This window comes from Bactrocera tryoni, chromosome 2 (genome assembly GCF_016617805.1).
Source record: "Bactrocera tryoni isolate S06 chromosome 2, CSIRO_BtryS06_freeze2, whole genome shotgun sequence".
NCBI lineage: Eukaryota > Metazoa > Arthropoda > Insecta > Diptera > Tephritidae > Bactrocera > Bactrocera tryoni.
Window position 1 is genome coordinate 26,141,882 of NC_052500.1, and position 20,442 is coordinate 26,162,323.

Genomic DNA, 20,442 nt, shown 5'->3' on the forward strand with positions numbered 1-20,442 from the left:
CTATTCATACACTTGACATTGGCACTTGCCAAGAAAATAGTTTGCCTACCTGCAGTGGAGGCGCATAAACTGTGCTGCTAATATCCCCATTGCCAGTCAACACTGGCGTCGACATGACCGAGCCGCCTGCTGCTGCTGCTGCTGCATTGTCAGCCTGCACGGAGACTTGTTGCTGTATGGCAGACGGTGTGGTGGCGTGATTTGTTGTTGCTTTGCTGGATGCATCAACTGAAAATGCAAATGAGTGGTAAACAGTCAATTGTGATTTTCGACAATAGCAATGTGTAGATTTTCAAAATGCTTTTGTTTTCCCTGAATATTCAATACAAAATTACCCGAAACACTTTAGCTTAATCGGTTTTATGGATTTCAATAATTAGAAAAAATAAATGCTGTGGAGAAATATTTTTAGGAATTAAATGTGTGCGTGTATGTCTGTTTGTATATACATATGTGTTGCGAAAAGTTTACCAAGATTCGTAAATTAGGTAGACGAATATGTTTCAGTACATATAAGAGTTTTTTCGGAGGTATATAAAACTTTTAATTTTAAACAAAATATTAAATTGGTAAAATATTCTTTATATTCGCAACTACACTCTTCTTTTTCTAATATACAACATAGATAGCCCTATCTAGTAAATGAAGCACCAAATGCTGATTTCCAAAATAATCGGACATGACCGATACACAAGCAATTACGATTGATTTAATATGGCTTCAAAATCATGGACTCCTAGGCATTATATTGATTTGATATGGCTTCAAAATCATGGACTCCTAGGCATTATAATGGAATGTCCCTTTCTGGATATGTTTCAGTCACCAAAACAACATCTAAATGATTTTAACCTGTATGTCTTGCGCTTCGAACGGTTGGAACAACTTTACTTGAGATCATGTAGTAAAAAAGTTTTGAATCATTGAGGGTAACGTTGGTTAAAATGTCGAGGATAAGTTTGTGCACAAATAAGTGTTTTGAGGATAAATTCACTAACTCATTGGATTTGATAAAATACCAAATTTTTTCAGCTCAGCTGTCCAGTGTATCTTAAGTTGTAGGTTAGGGAGCCAAAAATATACCCTGCCTCATTTTTGTACCAGCGTCTCATCATTCTCCGCGGATGCTCTGCGTTCTGCCAAATTCACTTTTCCGATTTTCTGAAGGTGGAATCTTAAGGCTAAATGCCCAGTGATGACTCCTATATATTATATTACTAAGTCCGCTTTTGCCTAGAAGTTGAGACTTTTTGCTTTGTCTACCATCCACCTTTATCACCAAGTAACTTTGCGGTAGCACTGTGTTGCTAGTCCCTAAACAAGAGTTGTATTTCTAGGGATTCTTTGCCTCAAACAACCCTTTAAGGAGCTGAATAGTCTGGTCACCTTAAGGAAATTGAGTTCTCAGCTGCCACTGCGCGGGCTAACTCATCTAACTTTACATTTCCAGTACACCACCGCCCCATATGTTAGTCTGGGACGGATGACAATTGTGTAGAGCTAAAAAAATAACATGTGAGGTCGTAAACCCCATTTTGGTACAACAACTGGAGTTCAAGATTCAAAAGGCTTTGGAAGCCCTTGTCTCAATGTAATCGCAGCACAGGCACAGGAGGTAGAATAACTCTGAGATAGTTGACAGAATTCGAGAGAAAAATAGTTCTGTCTCAATATCCCCTTGAAGAGGTGTCTAGGACTTTTATCGGGATAGCCGATTAAGATTCATCAAAACGGCCTTAAGGTCTCTCCCTATCTCATGAACTGGTGCTACATAGCTATAGTTAAATTAATTTTGCTCTACGGTGCAATAATATGGTGGGCAGGCGTACGGAAATCCGCCTACCGGAAGTTAAAGGAAAGGGTTCAGAGGCTCGCTGCGCTGCGCATAACGGGGGCTTTAAGAGCCTCTTTATTAGCGGCTCTTGAACTGGCACTAAACCTGCCACCCATAAACCTCTGCGCTGAAAATTGGGCAGCAAAATCGGTGAGATGACTACTGGCTCTGTAGAATTTACATATAGAACCTTCGTGCATAGCACAGTAGGCAATGGTGGTTAGGCTAACAACGACTACATGTCCCCACTTTTCAATTGGGAAAAAGTGTTCAAAGGAAGCATAAAAAAGATAGCTGGCGCAAAGATATGTTAGCTACGCGCAACGCTCTTAACATCTACACTGATGCTCGAAAATGGATGATGGAGTTGGTGCAGGAATATATTATCCAGATTTAGGCATAAGGCAACCTTTTAAGTTGCCTGAGCACTGCAGTCCATTTCAGGCTGAGGGCATTGTTATTGCGAAAGCCAGGAACCTGGCCTCTAATGCCCTTGCAGGATATTCCAGAGTCAACATCTACGTAGACAGCCAAAACGGTAGATCGCAAGTACACAAACTATCTATTGGCACTCGATAAAAGAGACTGGTGGCGACACAAGGCCACAAGATGGGGCTGACAGATAGAGAAGACTGCAGGAAATGCCTAGAGCAAGGCACCAGGGTAGACAAGACTACGCTGTAAGCATCTGGAGTATCCACAGTATATTACACTGGAGGAGGTATCGTCAGTGAGGCCGCAGAGTTTGTTAAAATTCGTGTCAAGCGCAGGCATCCTAAACGATGACTACTCCTCTTGGACTAAGCAAATGAACTCCATCTGATATCGCAAAGGACAAACTGATCTATGCGTGGCCTATAGTGACCTACCAGATTAACCTAACATAACCTAACCTATGGTGACCTTAGGCAAGGGGTATCTATAGCTATTTGCATGGTAGCGTAATTGATCTGATGAGCAAATTTTATACTTTCCCAATCGTATATGGTTTCACCTTTATGACTTAACCAAGCCAGTAATATCAAAAAAGCGATAGCCGATATCACTGCAGCCGTACTCGCGTTATTCAATGTATCTTCTACGTCAGTGAATACCACTAGCATGAATTTTCGTTATTCTAAGTTACTTTCGATTGTCCCAACTACCTGATGTACTGCGGTATCAACTTATTTTCTTTTTGTGGTACGCGTGCTGTCTGATTTTCAAACATTTGAGTGGGATTTATTGTTTGATGACAACGTTCAAACAACAACAACAAACAACAATGACCCCTTCCATATATTTTAGTAAGAAGGATGGCAAACTGATCGGTTATACGATTTTAGCAAGGAGTGGTTTTTCTTTCCCGTTTTCGGTATGAAGATAATTTTGGCCTCCTGGCACACCTACTTGTCGTGTACCATATAAGTATATATACTAGGAATGCGGTGAGTAGATCTTCACAGTTTTGTAGTAGAGCGGGACATATGCATACCATCTGTGCCAGCTGCTTTAGATGGTTTGAAACCACTAAACGCTTATGTAACCATTTCTTTGCTGAACAAGAGGCTATCATCATCTTCCAGAGTTAATAATGTTATTTGTATGCTATGTTCTCAAGGTATAACGAAAATAAATTTCAAATAGATGTGTATACTTGAACAGCTGGTTTGGAAATTGTCCTTCTAGAAAATCCAATACTTTGAAAAACCAATTTAGTGTCCTTACAGAAAGTAATTGGTTTTGTAATAAGTTTACAGAAAAGTCGAAAGACCTCATACTAATGTAAGATGTATGATTTATCGAAGCTATGATTTATCGAAGCTATCTTTAATTCTTACAGATCACTACAACTAGAGGCTGGAGTCACAGTAAGGAAAAGAGTTTTAGGTGTGTAATTGCAACATGCTTTCTCCGAGTTTTGTTTTAATGAAATTACATACCGAATACCATTTTCCATACTTATATTTATTCCTTAATTATTATTATTTTACCTTCTTATTGCATTTAAATAAAGTTTTAGAATGGAATTTTCATTTTGCAGTTACTACTACATATGTATAATGAACTTGCATACCTCTGCGTATACGTAACAAATATATAAATTTTTTTAATTTTCCGCTTTACTGAATAAAGTTCACAAATCAACGCAATCAACACATTTGTATCACAATACCCACGAAATGTTTACGCTTACTTAGTGATAGCCAGCTAATGTTATCCATTAAGCAGATTCAATTTGCATTCGCGTATTAACGGCCATAATTAATTATTCGCGGCAATCACTACGGTGTAATGGCTAAGTCATTGTCGCATTATTATAAACTGCACTGCATATATGTATGTATATGTGTGTGTGTATTTGAAATATATAATATACACTAATGCGCTTACTAAAGCATACCTGTGTGTTGGTGGAAATTGAGCACTCACCTGAGTTCGCCGTCGACAATTTGCTGACCGTTGTTGGGGCCGCAGCTGCGCCTCCCTTCTTGTGACGATGGTGGTGATGATGTTTTCGTTTATTCTTAATGATAATTTTACGCTTAAGTAATGACGGTGGCGGCAAATCAACGTTAGGCTCTAGCGGATGTGAATCTAGCGGTTTATCTAATAACATTTCACCGAATATCTCACGACAGTAGTTGGCGATTTTAGCCTACATTACGGTATACAAAATATGGAAATGGAAAGAAAGACACAAAAAGCATAGACATAAAAAATAATAATAGCAATAAAAATGGAATGAGCATAAACATTTAATTATGGCAAGGAAGTCGCAAGTCTACTATGGATACAGTCTACGAACAGATATAATACTTATTTGGTATTTCAACAGTGATGGCTGTATATGGTATATTTGTGTATGTATGAGGGAGTGTCGTTGTTAATATATTTATATACTTATTTCACTGAACTAGTTTTGAAGACAAAGTTGTGGAAAATAAAAATTGTCCCAACAAATTCGAATCCGTTAGATGGCTCTGATGCCCAATTATTTGCTGTAGCCATATTAAAAATGATAATCATGGTAAAGACTGTCACACAAGATTCTAGTATTTTCGTTCATATTTGATGCCATTGGTCCATTGGCAAAGGTGTGTTTATATTGGCGATGAGATGTCTTCTAAAAGTGCTTGGAGCACGCCTATGAGACAGTCCCGCCACGATATCAAAATTAACTTTAACGCCAGTATGAGAAAAAACGTATTTTTGGCACAACGGTCGGTAAATGCAACCTCCATGAAGAAACATCCCCAAATGGGTTGCGGCTGACCGATTTTGCCGGGGTCTGAAATATGATTAAATGTAGAACTAGATTCCAGCAAAGAAAACTTCAACAACCTCGCTGTCTCTGGATCGAAAACCCATGGAAGACACATCTCCACTGTTTTAGACGTGCGTGCGTTCTGAGGTCCAAAAACCGTCTGTCAACCAAGACAAGGAAAACCAACACAAGGAAAAGGTTGAGAAGCTGCAATCACAACAGACAGTCGAACGATTTTCTAATCGACTTGCACTTCTGCTCTCTGAAAGCCCTCGTCAACAACTTGGTATAAACGAACTGTGGGACGGCATTTCAAGCTTCTTACGTACAGCTGCAATCGAAACCATTGGTTTCGGAAAAAGCAAAAGAACAACTAGTACGACGAGGAGTGCCGTGCAGCAGCGCAGAGAAAACAGACTGCCTATCTCTCAACGTTACGATCGACCACAACACGTGCTCTGCTGAGTGGTAGAAAAAGCATAACATTTGGAGACGGAGAACCCGATTCCCCAAACGATGAGAATGGAGCTGGCGTTCCATTCGCCGACCACGGAGAAGTTCGAATAGTATTTACGCATCTGAAGAACAAAGCGGTGGGGCCGAAGGATTTCCGGCCGAGCTATTCAAATACGGCGGCGAGAATTGATAAGGAGCATGCATTAGCATCTTTGTAGATTATGGCCGAGCATGCACGACGATTCGACTTTAATTGTGCTTTTCCCAATCCACAAAAAGGAGATCCCGCAATCTGCGCCAATTACCATGAAATAAGCCTCCTCAACATCGCACATAAGGTTTCATCGAGCGTGCTGTGGGAAAGAATAAAGCCCACCATCAACAAACTGATTGGACTTTATCTGTGTGGCTTCAAGCGCGGAAAATCATCAACTGAGCAGTTATTCGCCATGTCCGAAACCTTGGAAAAAACCCGTGAAAACAAAATTCTCACCACCACCTTTTCGTCGATTTCAAACTTGCTTTTGACGGCAAGAAAAGGACCTGCCTTTATGCCGCGATGTCTGAATTTGATGTCGCCGCAAAACTAACACGGCTGTGTAAACTGACGTTGAACAATACCAGAAGCTTTGTCAGCATCGGGATTCCAAACGGGGTTTCAGACAAGGCGGCTCCATATCGTGCGACTTTTTAAATCTACTCTTAAAGAAAATAATTCGAGCTGCAGATCTGAATAGAGAAGTTACAAACAATTTGAATAGCTCAGGTTCAGCTTGAACAGCACGGTACTATCTTGGATAGGTCGACCACTTCAGAGGCTGAAGTTCGGTATTATTTTGTAAATTATTATTTTTTGTTATTCTCTAAACTTGAGGTCTTAAGTAAATATTTCGAATGAAGCATAGCGCATCTCTGACATTTCATGCTACATACACACGTGGGCCGTAAAATAATATACATAACTTTGGGAGTCCAAATAACACATATGTACGTATTTATTTTTTCATTTTCCCTTTTATTGCTCGATCTCGTAAATTTATACCGCCACATTCTTATTTGCATACATTTACATAGATTTGCGTTACACTAATGTACAGTTATGCATCTGTTTGCATGTCAAACGACAAAACTTTCCTCCGCAAAAGTTCTACGATTTTTTTCCACGAACTGTTTATTTTGAAATCAATTCCATCTGCTTAGATGCATAGTTCTGTAGTGCGCCTGTTTGAGTCTTTGTGATTCTGTAAGCCTGTGAGTGTTGCTGTATCGATTTCTTTGCAAAACTAACTTGCAACCTAATTCATTGGGGTTAGCAAAGGTAACCTTTTGATTAAAACTTCTGAACTTGCATCCTTACCAACTGCACATGTGTGTATGTATGTGGAATGTGTGTGCGTGCAAAACTTGTATAGAAAGTGACTTATAGGCGGCGACAACGCGCCGCGGCGTTGAGATCCGATTTTTGATTGTTGCCAACAGAAGCGTGTTTAAAAGTTTGCATTTCTCGGCAATCTTCGCCTTGTGCTCGCAGCACCGAAGCCAGCAAAGCCTGCTATTCTCCTGCGCTTTGGCACAACAAACTTCGGCATATTGAATAACCGACGTAATGACGTTCTTAACAACTTTTAACTTTTTCACGTAATGCTTGAGTAAGTGGTTCGTAGCTCGCTGAAAGTATGCAAACTACGGAATTGCCTTACGCTCAAACACTTTTAACTGCATTTCAAACTTATACAGTTATTTTATGGCATGTGAAGAATGTGGGAAGTGTTGCTTGCGCATTATTTGTAGATTTCACACACACACACACTGACGCATTTCACATAAACCAAATATTTGTATTTATGTAACGGAACTATTTAGTTGTAATTGTAATTGTATAATCGAGAATATTTGTCTTCGAAAGCAAATAATATATCAACCCGAAGTTCCCAGCTGGAACACGCGGTCTCGTCAGCAAATAAGATAATTATTATATTACTTTATAAATGAAGTCTTCAGCGTTTTCTTATTTACCTGTTGCCTTGGATTGCAATGATTTTCGAAACTTAATATCACAGGAAATTCCGATGTTTTGAATGCGCTCTCAGCAATCGCCTCCAGCGCGTCTCTGGCATTAATTTCGGGAACGAGCGTGTAGCCATGCACAATAACGGGCTCATCAGTGCGACCGTTCCAGAAATCCAATTCCACGCATCTGAAATGTTGAAAAAAAGCAAAAGTGATTTAAAAAAATACTGGCCAACATATATAGCAGATTTTTAAAATAACTGGTCATCAATTTAGAAATCGATCTCTCTATCGATATCTGAGATGATATTTATTTTATCTGAAAGCTAATAACGGTGTTTTGAATAGGGACGCTACAAAAGTAGACCGATAGCGACAGCAGACGCCACACTTTTCCCCTCTTTTGACATTTCTCTTCAGTAAGGTTTGTCATTTCATCTTGGAAAGCTGTACGACTCAAAACTAGTCGAAATTATTAAAATTTACTACCGAAATTCGGAGTCAGTGGCCTCAACTTTAAGAGCGCTACGTCCAATTTTTAGTCGTCAGATCAACAATTGAACGTCTAGTGGAAAAATTTGAATCCACAGGCACAGTACAAAATGTTTCCGTGCCAGTGATACAAAGACATGCCAGTTGTGTCCAGAATATTGCCGTCGCTAGCGCATAAATTGAAGGAAATCGAAATCAGTTGTGAATCTCTGTGACGTCGTTGTGACGAAGGGATCATGGCCTACAACCTCACAAGATCAAATTGACATAAGAACTGAAGCCACCTGATCACCAGCATCTTCGTATGTCGTAAATTGGGCTGAGCAACAGCTTGAAAATGATCCGGATTTTCATCGAAAAATCATCTTCAGCGATGAGGCTTATTTCTGACTGAATGGCTTCGTCAATAAGCAAAATATGCGTTATTGGTCAGCCACCAATCCACACGTACTCCATGAGTCACCATTGCAACCCGAAAAAATTACGGTTTGGTGCGGTTTATCAGCCGAGAGCGTCATTGGCCCGTTCTTCTTCCGTGAAGATCAACCATTTTTGGTGAACGTCTTATATCATGAAATGGCTCAGTCAATTGGCCACCTCGGTCGTGCGATTTGACGCCGTTAGACTATTTCCTGTGGTTCTACGTCAAGTCTATGGTCTACGCCAACAAGCCAGTGATGACTGATAAACTTCGTACGACTATCGAACGTGAAATTGCAACATTTAGGCCGATTTATGCTTGAAAATCGTCGAAAATTGGGTTCAGCGTCTAGAGTTCTGCAAGCCTACTTGTAGTGGCCATGCAAAAGAAGTCGAGTTCCATGGATAATGGTATTGAATTCACTTTCACAGGAATAAAAAAACCTTTGTAGCGCTTTTGTAATATCTCAGTTATTATCATCTATGAACGATTATTCAATTCGAAAAACTCTGAAGTCAATGAAACCATGAAAATTCCGAAATTTTACGGACGTTAAGGCCAACGATCAACGGACGACTACTTCGTAATACCGCTAGTACGGATGCTTGGCCTCAGCGTAATTTGGAAAAATTTTTTTCAAGCAAAGACAGCCTTTAAGGGTCGTCATCGCTAGAGTAAAAACAAGATTGAAGTATGCCGTAAGAGGTCTAGTGAGCTCTTCGACCCAAACCGAATTGTCTTTTCCTAGTTTTAAAGTGGTTATTCTAAGCTATAAAACTGGAAATTTTTTCATACGTGTATCACATTTTGTTTTTTTGTACAACGACTGGATTGAAACAGTTTCAGAAGAAAGCAACTTTTTTAACATATGCTATCTGTGTCAGCCCAAGATTGTTCTTAAGGTTCAACCATAGAACTTAGGATGACCTAATTAAACTTAATGGTAATCATCTAAAATAAAAGTAATCGCGAACTAGTTGACCTTCCATTTCATACCAATTGGCGAGCTGTTTGAACTAGTACATTTCACTGCTGGGTATTAACATATGCAATAAGACATGTCTTTTGTATTGTGCAAAGTACTTGAGGTATTGCTTACGTAACCCCATTCAATGCTGTTGCATAATGCAAATTGAATTTTGCATTGTGTTTGTTGCTTTACCAATATACGCGTTATTTGTCAATGTCTTACGCTGATAGTTTTCGGTACTCACCTACACCCGGCCAACAGGCATTGACGATAAATTTCCACCGACGATTTGCCTGTCAACTGATGTCCTATTAAGTAAGTGTTGTGGGAAGAGTTTACAAAATAATGCGATAATGGCTGATCCATGTCGTCGCATAAGTCCAGTTTGCTAGGCGCCACAATCGGATTGTCATCAGACATTAAATACCTAAAAAAATATGTAACGAGTGATATTTTTATAAAAATTCGATTTATTCACTTTATAAAATATATTACGAGTAATACTTTGAATATAACATACATCTCAAAAATATAAAATAATTTTAAGAATATAATATTTTTGAGACCGCTCAACGCCCGTGCTACCTTATATACCTAAAGACATTTTGAACTTTCTGATCTCCACATAATTTTTGTAAAACATTTACGAACAAGTAAGACTAAATCTAAGATATAACCTAATAGAAGTTATAGAAACCCGGGATAGCTGCGTTAAGAAAATAAGCGAGGTTTAAAACTTACCATCTATAACTTCTAGTCGAATAGTGGCAAACTTTTCAATATTAAACAAAATAAACATCTCCGAAGAATGGAGTATTAAATATTCTCGACAATAGAAAGGTCACTCAATTTAGCACCAATCGATATTGCAGTAGAAAACCCTGCGGCAAAATAAGCTGCAAGATTGGTGGCATTAGGTGAGTTCTCCACAAGCAACTTCGGGTATAGCTCAATAAGCGGGGGACTGGTGGACAAATTAGACCACATATCCACACGCTTTATATGGGAAAGAAGGTTCCAGGTCATGCTAAAGGAATATGGATGCGCAGAAGCTAACGACGTATCAGCGGAACTTACAACATCTACACAGATCTCTATCTATTGCTCGGAACTGAATCTCAGGCGATCCTTCAAGCTTTCGGATTACTGCAGTATCTTTCAGGTGGAAGTATTTGCAGTTGAGAAAGCGGCTGAGATAGGTAACGACGCAGAAAATAACGTAAAAAGGATCAATGTATACATACTTCGATAGCTAGGCAGAAATTAAGGCAATAATCTCATATCGCATTATGTTAGAGAACATTCTCGAAGAAGCAGGGAAGCGTAGAAGCAGGGATACGGTAGATATAGCGCTGTCGGAAAGCGGCTGCATGAATGCTGGTTTCCAGGTCACAAAGGAGTTCTAGGAAACGAAACAGCTGATGGGATTGCTAAAATGCTATCTGTCTGGCTACCGAATGAGTACAGGGAATACGGAAGTCACTAACAACGATATACAACGAAATTTACGTAAAAGCTGACAGTCGGATCAGGATGAGTTGGAATGCCAAAGTACTTTCAAGTTCGCCTAGATCAAGTGCAAGATATACTTAGAAAAATTCGCTTGCTTCTTACTCAATGGCCTCGAAAGCTCTGCTGTATGACTGCTTAACAGGTCACAACCTACTGACATCACAGTTAACAGAAATTAACATGAGGGGGACGCCTCCTATGCATTCGTCCAGCACTTTTTAGAACGCTTCAAATATCTAAGAGCTTCGGAGTTCAAAGGACTGAAAGGAGTTTTATGGACCTGTGAAACATTTTACTTTGCGAGTTCTTGATAATTCCTGTAATCTCAGTTTTTAAACAAAGATAATACTGCAATGGCTTTTCGGATTAGCCTTGCAATATCCAGGTAAGTCAAATCGTATGATGGTCTATTCAGCAAATAGCATAAGTTCATTAATGAACATTGAAAGTTGTAAAAAATAATGGGGCGAAAATATTCTCGATTTAAAATTAAATTTTTTTAACCGAGATGAATATTTTAAGTTACTATGGATAACATATATAGCGCTCGTATTGCAAAACGTTCCGAGTATGTATAACATCAAAACTTGCAAAGTTTACAATAAAGTTGTAGTCGTAGGGTTGTTAAGTCCCGCTAAATAAAAGTAAACCCTCGAATTACTTTCTACTCGGTCCGAAGTTTGGGCAAACTTCCGCATCGAATCAATCGGGCTTTCTTTTATCCTTGCTTCAATAGCAACGAGCATGTTTGTCACAAATACCGTAAATTTGTAGACTTTTGATGTATAAAATCTATGACTAAATTAGTCAACATCAACTTATTTCTAGTAGAGACATAAACTTAGACTCCTTTCCTACCATAATATAACCTTAAAACCTTAAAGGTTGTCAACCACGTCGCTCAAGTTAATGAAAGGTCAAGATATTTTTCTAAAGTGATTTTTTTTTTACTCAACTTTAAAGAGATAAGACTACAGTCGGCGTTTTACCATTAATTTAGTTAATACTTTGTATTTGAAAAGAGGCAGAGTAGAGCTATTTTAAGTAAGTTTAAAACCATCTAACACCAACTAATTAACCAAAGAGACGATTTTTGTATATTTTTCATATTATCAGATGTTCATAATTTACTAAAATTAATGAAAGTTTGGAAATAAAATATATATTTTTGTCTGATACCTACCTCAGAAAACCATCTAAGCTCAGCTGGTTCTTCTGCGCATTGAATTTATTCGGCTCGTACTCCTGTATAATCTCCTTGGCACGAGTTGCGTTCGCGTAAGGATATAAAATCTCGTTCAGACGCGGATCGCGCTGTGTTTTGTTGAGAAACTCGACAAGTTGCGCGATGCACATGCATTTGCGTTTAGAATTGCCGACGCTGAAAACAAAAATATAGAAAAGATTTGTAATTTTACGATTTTTCAAAGTGCTTGAAGACCTCTTTCATTGGCTGCTGAGCTGTGAAATTTTTCAATTTCATTCAAACTAAATAAAGCATTTTATTAATAAGTCGAAAAAAGTATTTTTCAATAATTTAAATAAATATAAATTAGTTCTTTTAAAAATTGCAATATTTCTCACAGCGCTGGCAGCCTCATTCTTACTATGGCAAGGGTTATTAAGGTGTCAAACCGTTATTAAGTACTTACATGCCATCGAATATTTTCTCCACTTCACTGCGCTGCGTGAGATTCTTGTACAAATTGAAAAAGTCCTCGAAATGAAACTTTGGCAGGGACAAGGTCTCAATTTTCCCCGACGGCAAGCCACTCATGTCCAACGCCTTCTCCACGCGCTTGCGATCCTCTTTGTTTTGTGCGAACATTTTCATGATGCTGCCACCAAAAGATGCACAAAGGTGAAACAGTTACAATTCACTTAAATATATATATGTACGTATGTATGTATATGTATATGTAAAAATATATGTGCAAGTATATCATGAAAGTAATTTTGTGAAGAACAAAAGCAAAAGTACAGTGCAAATTAAATATGCGCTTCATTTCCGCTGCACTCCTGCAGCACCTTCGATGAAATTGCGGCAATAAGTAATTATTTTCTGACTTTCAATTTTACTTAAGCGTCAGTTACTTACTTCTTCACTGGAATTTTGCCACCTTTGTCAACCTGCAGGCAGAGTTTGGTGTGCGCCTTCTGCAGAAACGTATTGGCCGAGCCATTCAGTCTGGCCAAACTGTAAGCCAGACGCATAATGCCATCGCACCATTGCTGCAAAGAAAAAATCGAGAAAAAATAAACGGTTGGCGAATTAAAATGTGAAAGGCATTAAAAAAGCCGTTACAAATGGGAATTGCAAATTCAGTCATTTCTAATAAAAAAAGAAGCCGAAATTCATCTGAATAATAGCCTGTTGGTCGCACAATGACTGACTGTGACCGCAATAAGTTTTACATAAATTAAGTACCCTATAGAGGGTGATGTTGTTAGAGGCTTTGGCTGCTTAGTTGAGAATAAATGTGAAATTTAGTGCTTGGAAATAATTTTGATATATTTGCGGCTCATGAAGAACAGGAATCGCTTCTTAATAGATTCCGATCTACAAAATTTTCTACCCAAAATTAACGATTTCACTGTTTCGCTGTGGAACCAATTATAACTTGGACGAAATATTCTAATATGACCAAAAAAATTACCGAATAATTTTGTTATTGTTATCCATGGTCAGTTAAAACAAGAAAAAACGTTAACTTCGGTTGCACCGAAGCTAAATACCCTTCACAGGTGCATTTCTGTTAGTAACTATGTGTTCAGTTTGTATGGAAGCTATATGCTATAGTAATCCGTTCTAAACAAGTTTTTTAGAGATTACATTGTTGCCTTAAAAAATAACATATTTCAAATTTCGTTAATATACATACATATTTGTCAAATGTGAAAGTGGTCCATACAAGAACTTTATTCTGATCGTTCAGTTTGTATGGCAGCTATATGCTATAGTTAACCGATCTGAACAATTTCTTCGGAGATTACATTGTTGCATTAGAAAATAGCATATATCAAATTTCGTGAATATATCTTGTCAAATGTGAAAGTTTTCCATACAAGCATTTGATTCCGATCGTTCAGTTTGTATGGCAGCTATATGTTATAGTGGTCCGTTATCGGCCGTTCCGACAAATGAGCAGCTTCTTGAGGAGAAAATGACGTTTGCAAAATTTCAAAACGATATCTTAAAAACTCAGAGACTAGTTCGTATATATACACACAGACGGACAGACAGACAGACGGACATGGCTAAATCGACTCAGCTCGACATACTGATCATTTATATATATACTTTATAGGGTCTCCGATGATTCCTTCTGGGTGTTACAAACTTCGTGACTAACTTAATATTCCCTGTTCAGGGTATAAAAAAATATGAAATAATTTCTTAGTATACAAGCTAGCCTGGAAATGTTTTCCAAGATATTTTAAGGTTGGTCCGGTGCTAGTATTGATTTGTCAATATGCGCTGAACATAAATGTCAAAGAAATATATTTACTTTGACAGATAATTTGACTGCTTATCTGACAGCTGTTATTTTAGAAATGTTTACGCTCCCAAAAACACCCTATATATGTTAATCTGTGCTCAAATATGAAAAGAGAAAGCATTCAAATGAAGGACAACCATTTTTGATTTGAAATGTAAATTTTTTCAGGGTTTACTAATAACCATAATACATATGTACATACTATATATGTAAGTTAGTAGCAGGGCAATATTTCACAGTAAGTAATGGAATTTAGATTTTATAATCAATAAAACCAAGACAAAGACATAAATTATTCATCTCGCGTTAAAAACCTCATGAACTTGGGCACAAAGCTCAGCCTTTAGACATTATTAAAAGTAGTAATCTCTGAGCTTAAATATAAAATAACAAATAATTTAAACATTGATTAAGGCGTGTCTTCAAAGTGCTCCAAAAGTAGGCAATAAGTCTTTCTCTTAGGAATATGAATAGCTGAAGTCAATATTTTATGTTAATATTATTGTTTTAATTAATTTAATGTTTTGGCATTCCACCAAAGCTTTAGGCTATAATAATAATTTGAAGTAATTGCTTGCAATTAAGAATTTTTGATTCACGATTCAGGATATAGGTGGTAGGTTAACTTATCAGCATCATAAGGGCCTGGCTTGTTTGTATAATTTATTCCCGCGAGTAATCAATTATTGGCACGGTTATCAAATACCAGATTTACAAAGCATTCGCTATCAATTTTTGCAATCTGAACAAGGTATATTAAGTTTGAGACAATTTTTTTTTTATTTGATAAGACATCTTCATGAAATTCGGCACACATTATTTTTCAATGCAACACTAAACTATCTAAAGAAATTTTTGCGGATAGGACCACTATAGAATACAGCTGCCTTACAAATAACGAATGGAATCAAGAGCTTATATGCAATCTTAATTTCTAAGTTAGGGAGAAAATGTTTTACATTCAGCGAAATATTCATTATTTACTGCTAAGAGCAAAAAATAGTAGGACTTTGTTCATAATTTTAAAATTCTTTATTTATTCTTCAAAATCTATGTCGTCCCCTCAAAGTAATCTTTCTTGGCTCCAATACACTGTTGTCAACGCTTTTTCCAATCTTCGAAATAGTTGGTAAAGTCAATTGAGTCTTCAATGGACTCAAAACGGTTTCCCGGAGCGAGAAACTTCGCGCAAACGACGCATAATATTCAAATAGAATTCTCTATTGACCGTGTGGCTGGTCAGAAGGAATTCGGAGCGCACCACATCTCTATAATCGAAGAAACCTGCCAACATAACCTTGATTTTTGACCTGCTTTGACGTGGTTTTTTCGGCTTCGGCTCACCTTCGACAAGATATTTAATTCCGCTCACAAGATTTAATGGAACTACTTTGTTGAATAATTTCAGTCATCGTAAAAGTCGCCGAATGCACTTTACCTACTTGAGAAGGACAAGCTGATTCCTGCTAGAATTTATTTGAGTTATTTTCACATGGAAAAATATACAACTAATCATATCACCGTATTTAATAACTACATGACAACCTTCGGCGTATATGCTGTAGCACTCGTTTGGCGGTGAATTACTTAGAAAAATACGGAAAATTCCTAAATACATTTTGAAACATCAAAATTAAGCCGCTATTGTGTTTATAATTTCATATAATATCTCATTTGTATATGTATGTACAATATGTGGCGCCGAATATTGCGAGGCTAGGCTAACAATAATATTTATGAATTGTGAATTACGATGATTAGTCAAGAGGGCGAGACGAGACGAGAGGCTTGGCCTCACAGCCTACGAGGAAGATTGTACTTAGCGTAATACAACGATGTTAAAGTAATTTTCAATTCAATTGTGTAAACACTTTAATGTGATTATAAGAAATCATTCAAATTTGTAAAATTATTGCCAATGTATAGTCTGTATATGACTTTATTTGTTCATAATATATTTTAAGCCATTTTATTTTATTCATTTTATTATCATATTTTGTTTTTATTTTACTTTAATATGAAAATCTAAAATTGATACAGTATTCTCCAATGCAAATGCTGTTGTCTCCAATATTTAGCTTATAATTATTTCGTGTGCTTTATTTATTTCCTTAATACCATATATCACCCTCTGTTACTTTTTAGTTACGTATACGCCATGTATTCTTATAAAGAGTTTCAACAGCAAGCGAAAAATTGCAACTAACTAGGCAAACACATTCTTTTCAGACAAGTTATAAGCTCAATATTTAGATTTACGATCTAGAGAAAGTAGTAACAAAAACTACTTAAAAGTTGTTCAAAATTTCAAAAATTATAAAAAAAAATAATTTTTATGATGTACAAGTTGTGTTCCAAAAAAAACAGGACAGAAAAGAAATAGAACAAATGGTTTTTTCGGTAAAATAAATTTATTTTATTCAAACTAGTCTCCTTTTGCTTCAACATAGCCTTTTGCATGGTCCAAAAGCATGTCGAACGAGTGTTTTAGCTCGTTAGCCGGTATGGCCGCCAGTATGCCGGTGCATGCCTTTCGAATGACCTCTAGGTCTGCATAATGCTTTCCTTTCATGGGCAAATGCATTTTTCCGAAAAGAAAGAGGTCGCATGGTGTCATATCAGGTGAATACGAGGAGTGGCTGATGGTTAAAATGTGATTTTTGATCAAATAATCGTTCACAAGATGTCCTTCGAATGTTGGATTCTGAGCATTTTTTGGTCGTGAGTCAACACCGTGCACACACCTTTCGTAAGCCCAAATGTTCGGTCAAAATGCAATAAATCGATGTTTTAGAAATGTTAAATTCCATTTCCATGAACTTCAATGATGATTTCGGCTGATTTTTGATGAATTCACGCAGAGTTTCGATGGAATTTCCGGTGCTTACGGCTTTTGATTGACCTACATGTTGATCGTCGTTTGTGTCCTCACGACCACTTTGAAAACGTTTAAACCACTCGTGCACTCTGCTACGGGATAGGCAATCATCGCCATAAATTTGTTTCATCAATTGAAACGTTTCGGTAAAAGTTTTACCATTTTTAAAACAAAATTTAATGTTGGCTCCTTGTTCGAAGTTCATTTTCGCTCCGACAACACACTTAAAAAGCAATCGATTCCCCTCCAATCAATGAAATGTCATAAAATTCTCAATGAACAATCGATAAAGATAGCAGATTCAACGCAACAGTCGACGAATAGATGGCGCCACCAGGAGACGCTAGATTCCAAAAGTCCTGTTTACTTTGGAACCCACCTCGTATAGATAGTTAGATATATCCCATTTAATTAAAATATAAAACGTTTTGTTTGATAATGTGTTAGGATTTTGAGGGTAATGTCATATTGTTATTCTCTTAGAAGCCCTCCTCCATAATGGGGAAAAAATGAACGATTATGATTTCAAAAATAATGATAGCTTGGCAGCCGCAATTCGAAATTTTCATACAAAATATGGTTGGAATAGATTGTCAAAAAAGAAATGCGTTCTCGAAAATTAACGATGGCGTTGTTGCGGGAATATACTGTTAGACTCAAGACGGTCTTTTAAGTTGCCGGACTACTGCATTATCCTTCCAGCTGAGCTATTGCGATCGATGGGAAGCTGGCCTTTAATGCACCTGCAATCAATTCGAAAGTCAATATCTAGGTAGACGCTAAGCAGCAATCAAGGCAGTAATCTGTATTGCATATCATCCAGAAGAATTTTGGAATGCAAGGCAGCAGTGGAAAGTGTTCCGAGAAACAAGCAATTTCACTAACTTCACTCCTACTGAGTGCCAGGTCACAAGAGCATCGAGGGCAATGAATGGTGTACGGCTAACACCCAAAAACGATCGAGAAACCCATGCATTGTCTATACGACGATCTGGATTGAAGCACGATTAACGCAATTTAAAACCCGAAGGAATGAGCTACCTGGTTGCAAAGTCATGTGCAAAATTGTAGAGAGGAAGTACATCAAATTCTTATTGGCACTAGAGCAAGGTACCAGGGAAATAATGAAGCATCTCTTGTGCACTTGTCCTGAATTGTCAAAACTACGCTTTAAATATCTCTGGTTCCCAACCGTACTCTATGTAAACCGGCTAAAGAAGCGCCAATGTAGCGGTATTTGCATTCCTTTTAAATTTAGTAAAATAGACTCATTTTAAATTTTATATGCTTGTACAATTCATTTGAAAAGCCTATCTTTGTGACCATGATTTAATGAAGAGAGCGGTCAATAAGGTTGAGCTTTTGTACTTAAAATTAGCGAATTACAATCTGTGGTAATCTATTCTTATAATATTGAGTATCAGATTTAACAGTATCTTTTATTTTTTATAAGTTATTATTTATATAAAACTCTTCGACAAATAAGTACATATGTATGTATACACAAATTTGATAACCAAATCACCGCCTCAGCCTAGTAATTAATTGATAAGCACAAGACAATTCTTCACTCGAAAACGAGTATTTAAGACGCAGTCATCAATTTCGCATACAGTTTGCCTGAAATTGTGGAGAATGGCGCAGCGTTTGATATTCTTGTCCCTTCTGTGCGGGCATCTTTTGTATTCAGGGAATTGTTCAGCACCTATTCAAAGTAGCGCCAATGTAGCGGTATTTTCATTTTTAAAATTAATAAAATAGACTAATTTTAGTTTTTATATTCTTGTGCAATTCATTTAGCCATTTTTCACCTATCTTTGTGACGATGATTTATTAAAGACCGCGGTCAATAAGATGGAGTTCTTGAGCCTCAAACTAGAGAATTATAATTTGCGGTAATATATTTTTATATTATAGAGTATTAAAAAGACTTAACAGTATTTTTTTCTTCCTTAGTATGCAAAGCGAATTAATGGCAATGAAAGAGCAGCTTCTTCGTGAAATAAAGGAAATAAAGAATAATCAGGAATCTGTGCCACCTGCAACCAAGAAACCATCTTCTTGTACCGAAGCAATGCGTCAAGAAAACGGGAAATATGCAGAGAGTGGTGTTTATGAACTTAATCTGCCGGAATTCCTTTATCACCCTTTCTATGTTTACTGTCTACGTGATGCCAATGGCGGCGAACCATGGACTATAATTCAACGTCGTCAAAGCAACGACACCGACTTCTATCGTGGTTGGTTCGAGTATGAACACGGTTTCGGCGATTTGAATGCCAATTTCTTTCTCGGCTTGGATAAAATATATGCCCTGACGAGTTCGCGATCTCATGATCTTTGGTTTCAATTGGAGGATTTTCAAAATGAGAAACGTGTTGCTAAGTACGATAATTTCGCTATAGGCAATGCTCAGGATAAGTATGAGCTAATTGCGCTTGGTCAATACTCAGGCACGGCCGGTGACTCATTCACTTATCCACGCGGTTCAAAATTCACCACTAAAGATAGTGATAATGACAAAAGTAGTGTTAACTGTGCAGTATATTATAAGGGGGCTTGGTGGTATAATGATTGTAGTTACAGGTAATACATGTTTTCTTCATAACTATGAATGAATTTTTTTCATATGGAGTTTTCAAATAAAATTATATTTGACATTAAATTATTTAGCTCTTATATTTTACTTACAGCAATCTGAACGGTTTATATTTAGGAGGAGAATATCCACAAAGTCAGGAAGGCAAAGGCGTGATGTGGAATGCCTGGCGTGGATTTTATTACTCTCTCAAATATGTACATATGGCTATAAGACCGAAGTATCACTGAGATGGTGGTTTGCTATTGAAAACCTTAGCCTCCATAAAATGTTAAACATTTTGACGTTATGGCTATTGAAACAAGTTTAACTTAGCATAATGTTTTATAAAACTTTGCATATTCAATTTAGCAACAAATAATACATTATTTGAAAAAAGACGGTTTCTTTTATTTCTAAAAACAGTATAGAAAACTATCGTTTCATAATATAATTTACATTTGTATGAACATTGTGACAAAAAAGCATCCGGAAATTTGAATTAAGTTCTCCGGTTAAATCATTTTTCAAAAAAATGTATTTT

The 20,442-nt window shown here is 37.2% G+C and overlaps 2 protein-coding genes across 3 annotated transcripts in view; one reads left to right on the plus strand and one right to left on the minus strand.

Moving 5' to 3' along the window:
• Positions 1-20,442, minus strand: part of LOC120767284 (1-phosphatidylinositol 4,5-bisphosphate phosphodiesterase classes I and II) — a 94,096-nt gene that overhangs the window by 8,187 nt on the left and 65,467 nt on the right. For both annotated transcript variants that reach the window (XM_040093160.1, XM_040093159.1), the window contains exons 4-10: positions 13,041-13,174; positions 12,595-12,780; positions 12,126-12,323; positions 9,675-9,857; positions 7,554-7,734; positions 4,247-4,472; positions 50-228 (exon numbers count right to left, since the gene is read on the minus strand). In XM_040093160.1, coding sequence (XP_039949094.1) covers positions 50-228; positions 4,247-4,472; positions 7,554-7,734; positions 9,675-9,857; positions 12,126-12,323; positions 12,595-12,780; positions 13,041-13,174 — 1,287 coding nt within the window. The remainder of the gene's footprint in view (positions 1-49; positions 229-4,246; positions 4,473-7,553; positions 7,735-9,674; positions 9,858-12,125; positions 12,324-12,594; positions 12,781-13,040; positions 13,175-20,442) is intronic.
• Positions 18,956-20,193, plus strand: LOC120767285 (techylectin-5A-like). Its single transcript, XM_040093161.1, has 4 exons — positions 18,956-19,051; positions 19,121-19,215; positions 19,277-19,906; positions 20,014-20,193. Exons 1-4 carry the CDS (start codon positions 18,956-18,958, stop codon positions 20,147-20,149), a joined length of 957 nt encoding a protein of 318 aa, XP_039949095.1. The 3' UTR covers positions 20,150-20,193.

Coding starts and splice junctions, on each gene's coding strand:
- LOC120767285 (XM_040093161.1), top strand. CDS start 18,956: ATGGCGCAGCGTTTGATATTCTTGTCCCTTCTGTGCGGGCATCTTTTG. Junction 19,052..19,120: donor AAAGTAGCGCCAATGTAGCG/GTATTTTCATTT, acceptor CAATTCATTTAG/CCATTTTTCACCTATCTTTG. Junction 19,216..19,276: donor CTAGAGAATTATAATTTGCG/GTAATATATTTT, acceptor TTTCTTCCTTAG/TATGCAAAGCGAATTAATGG.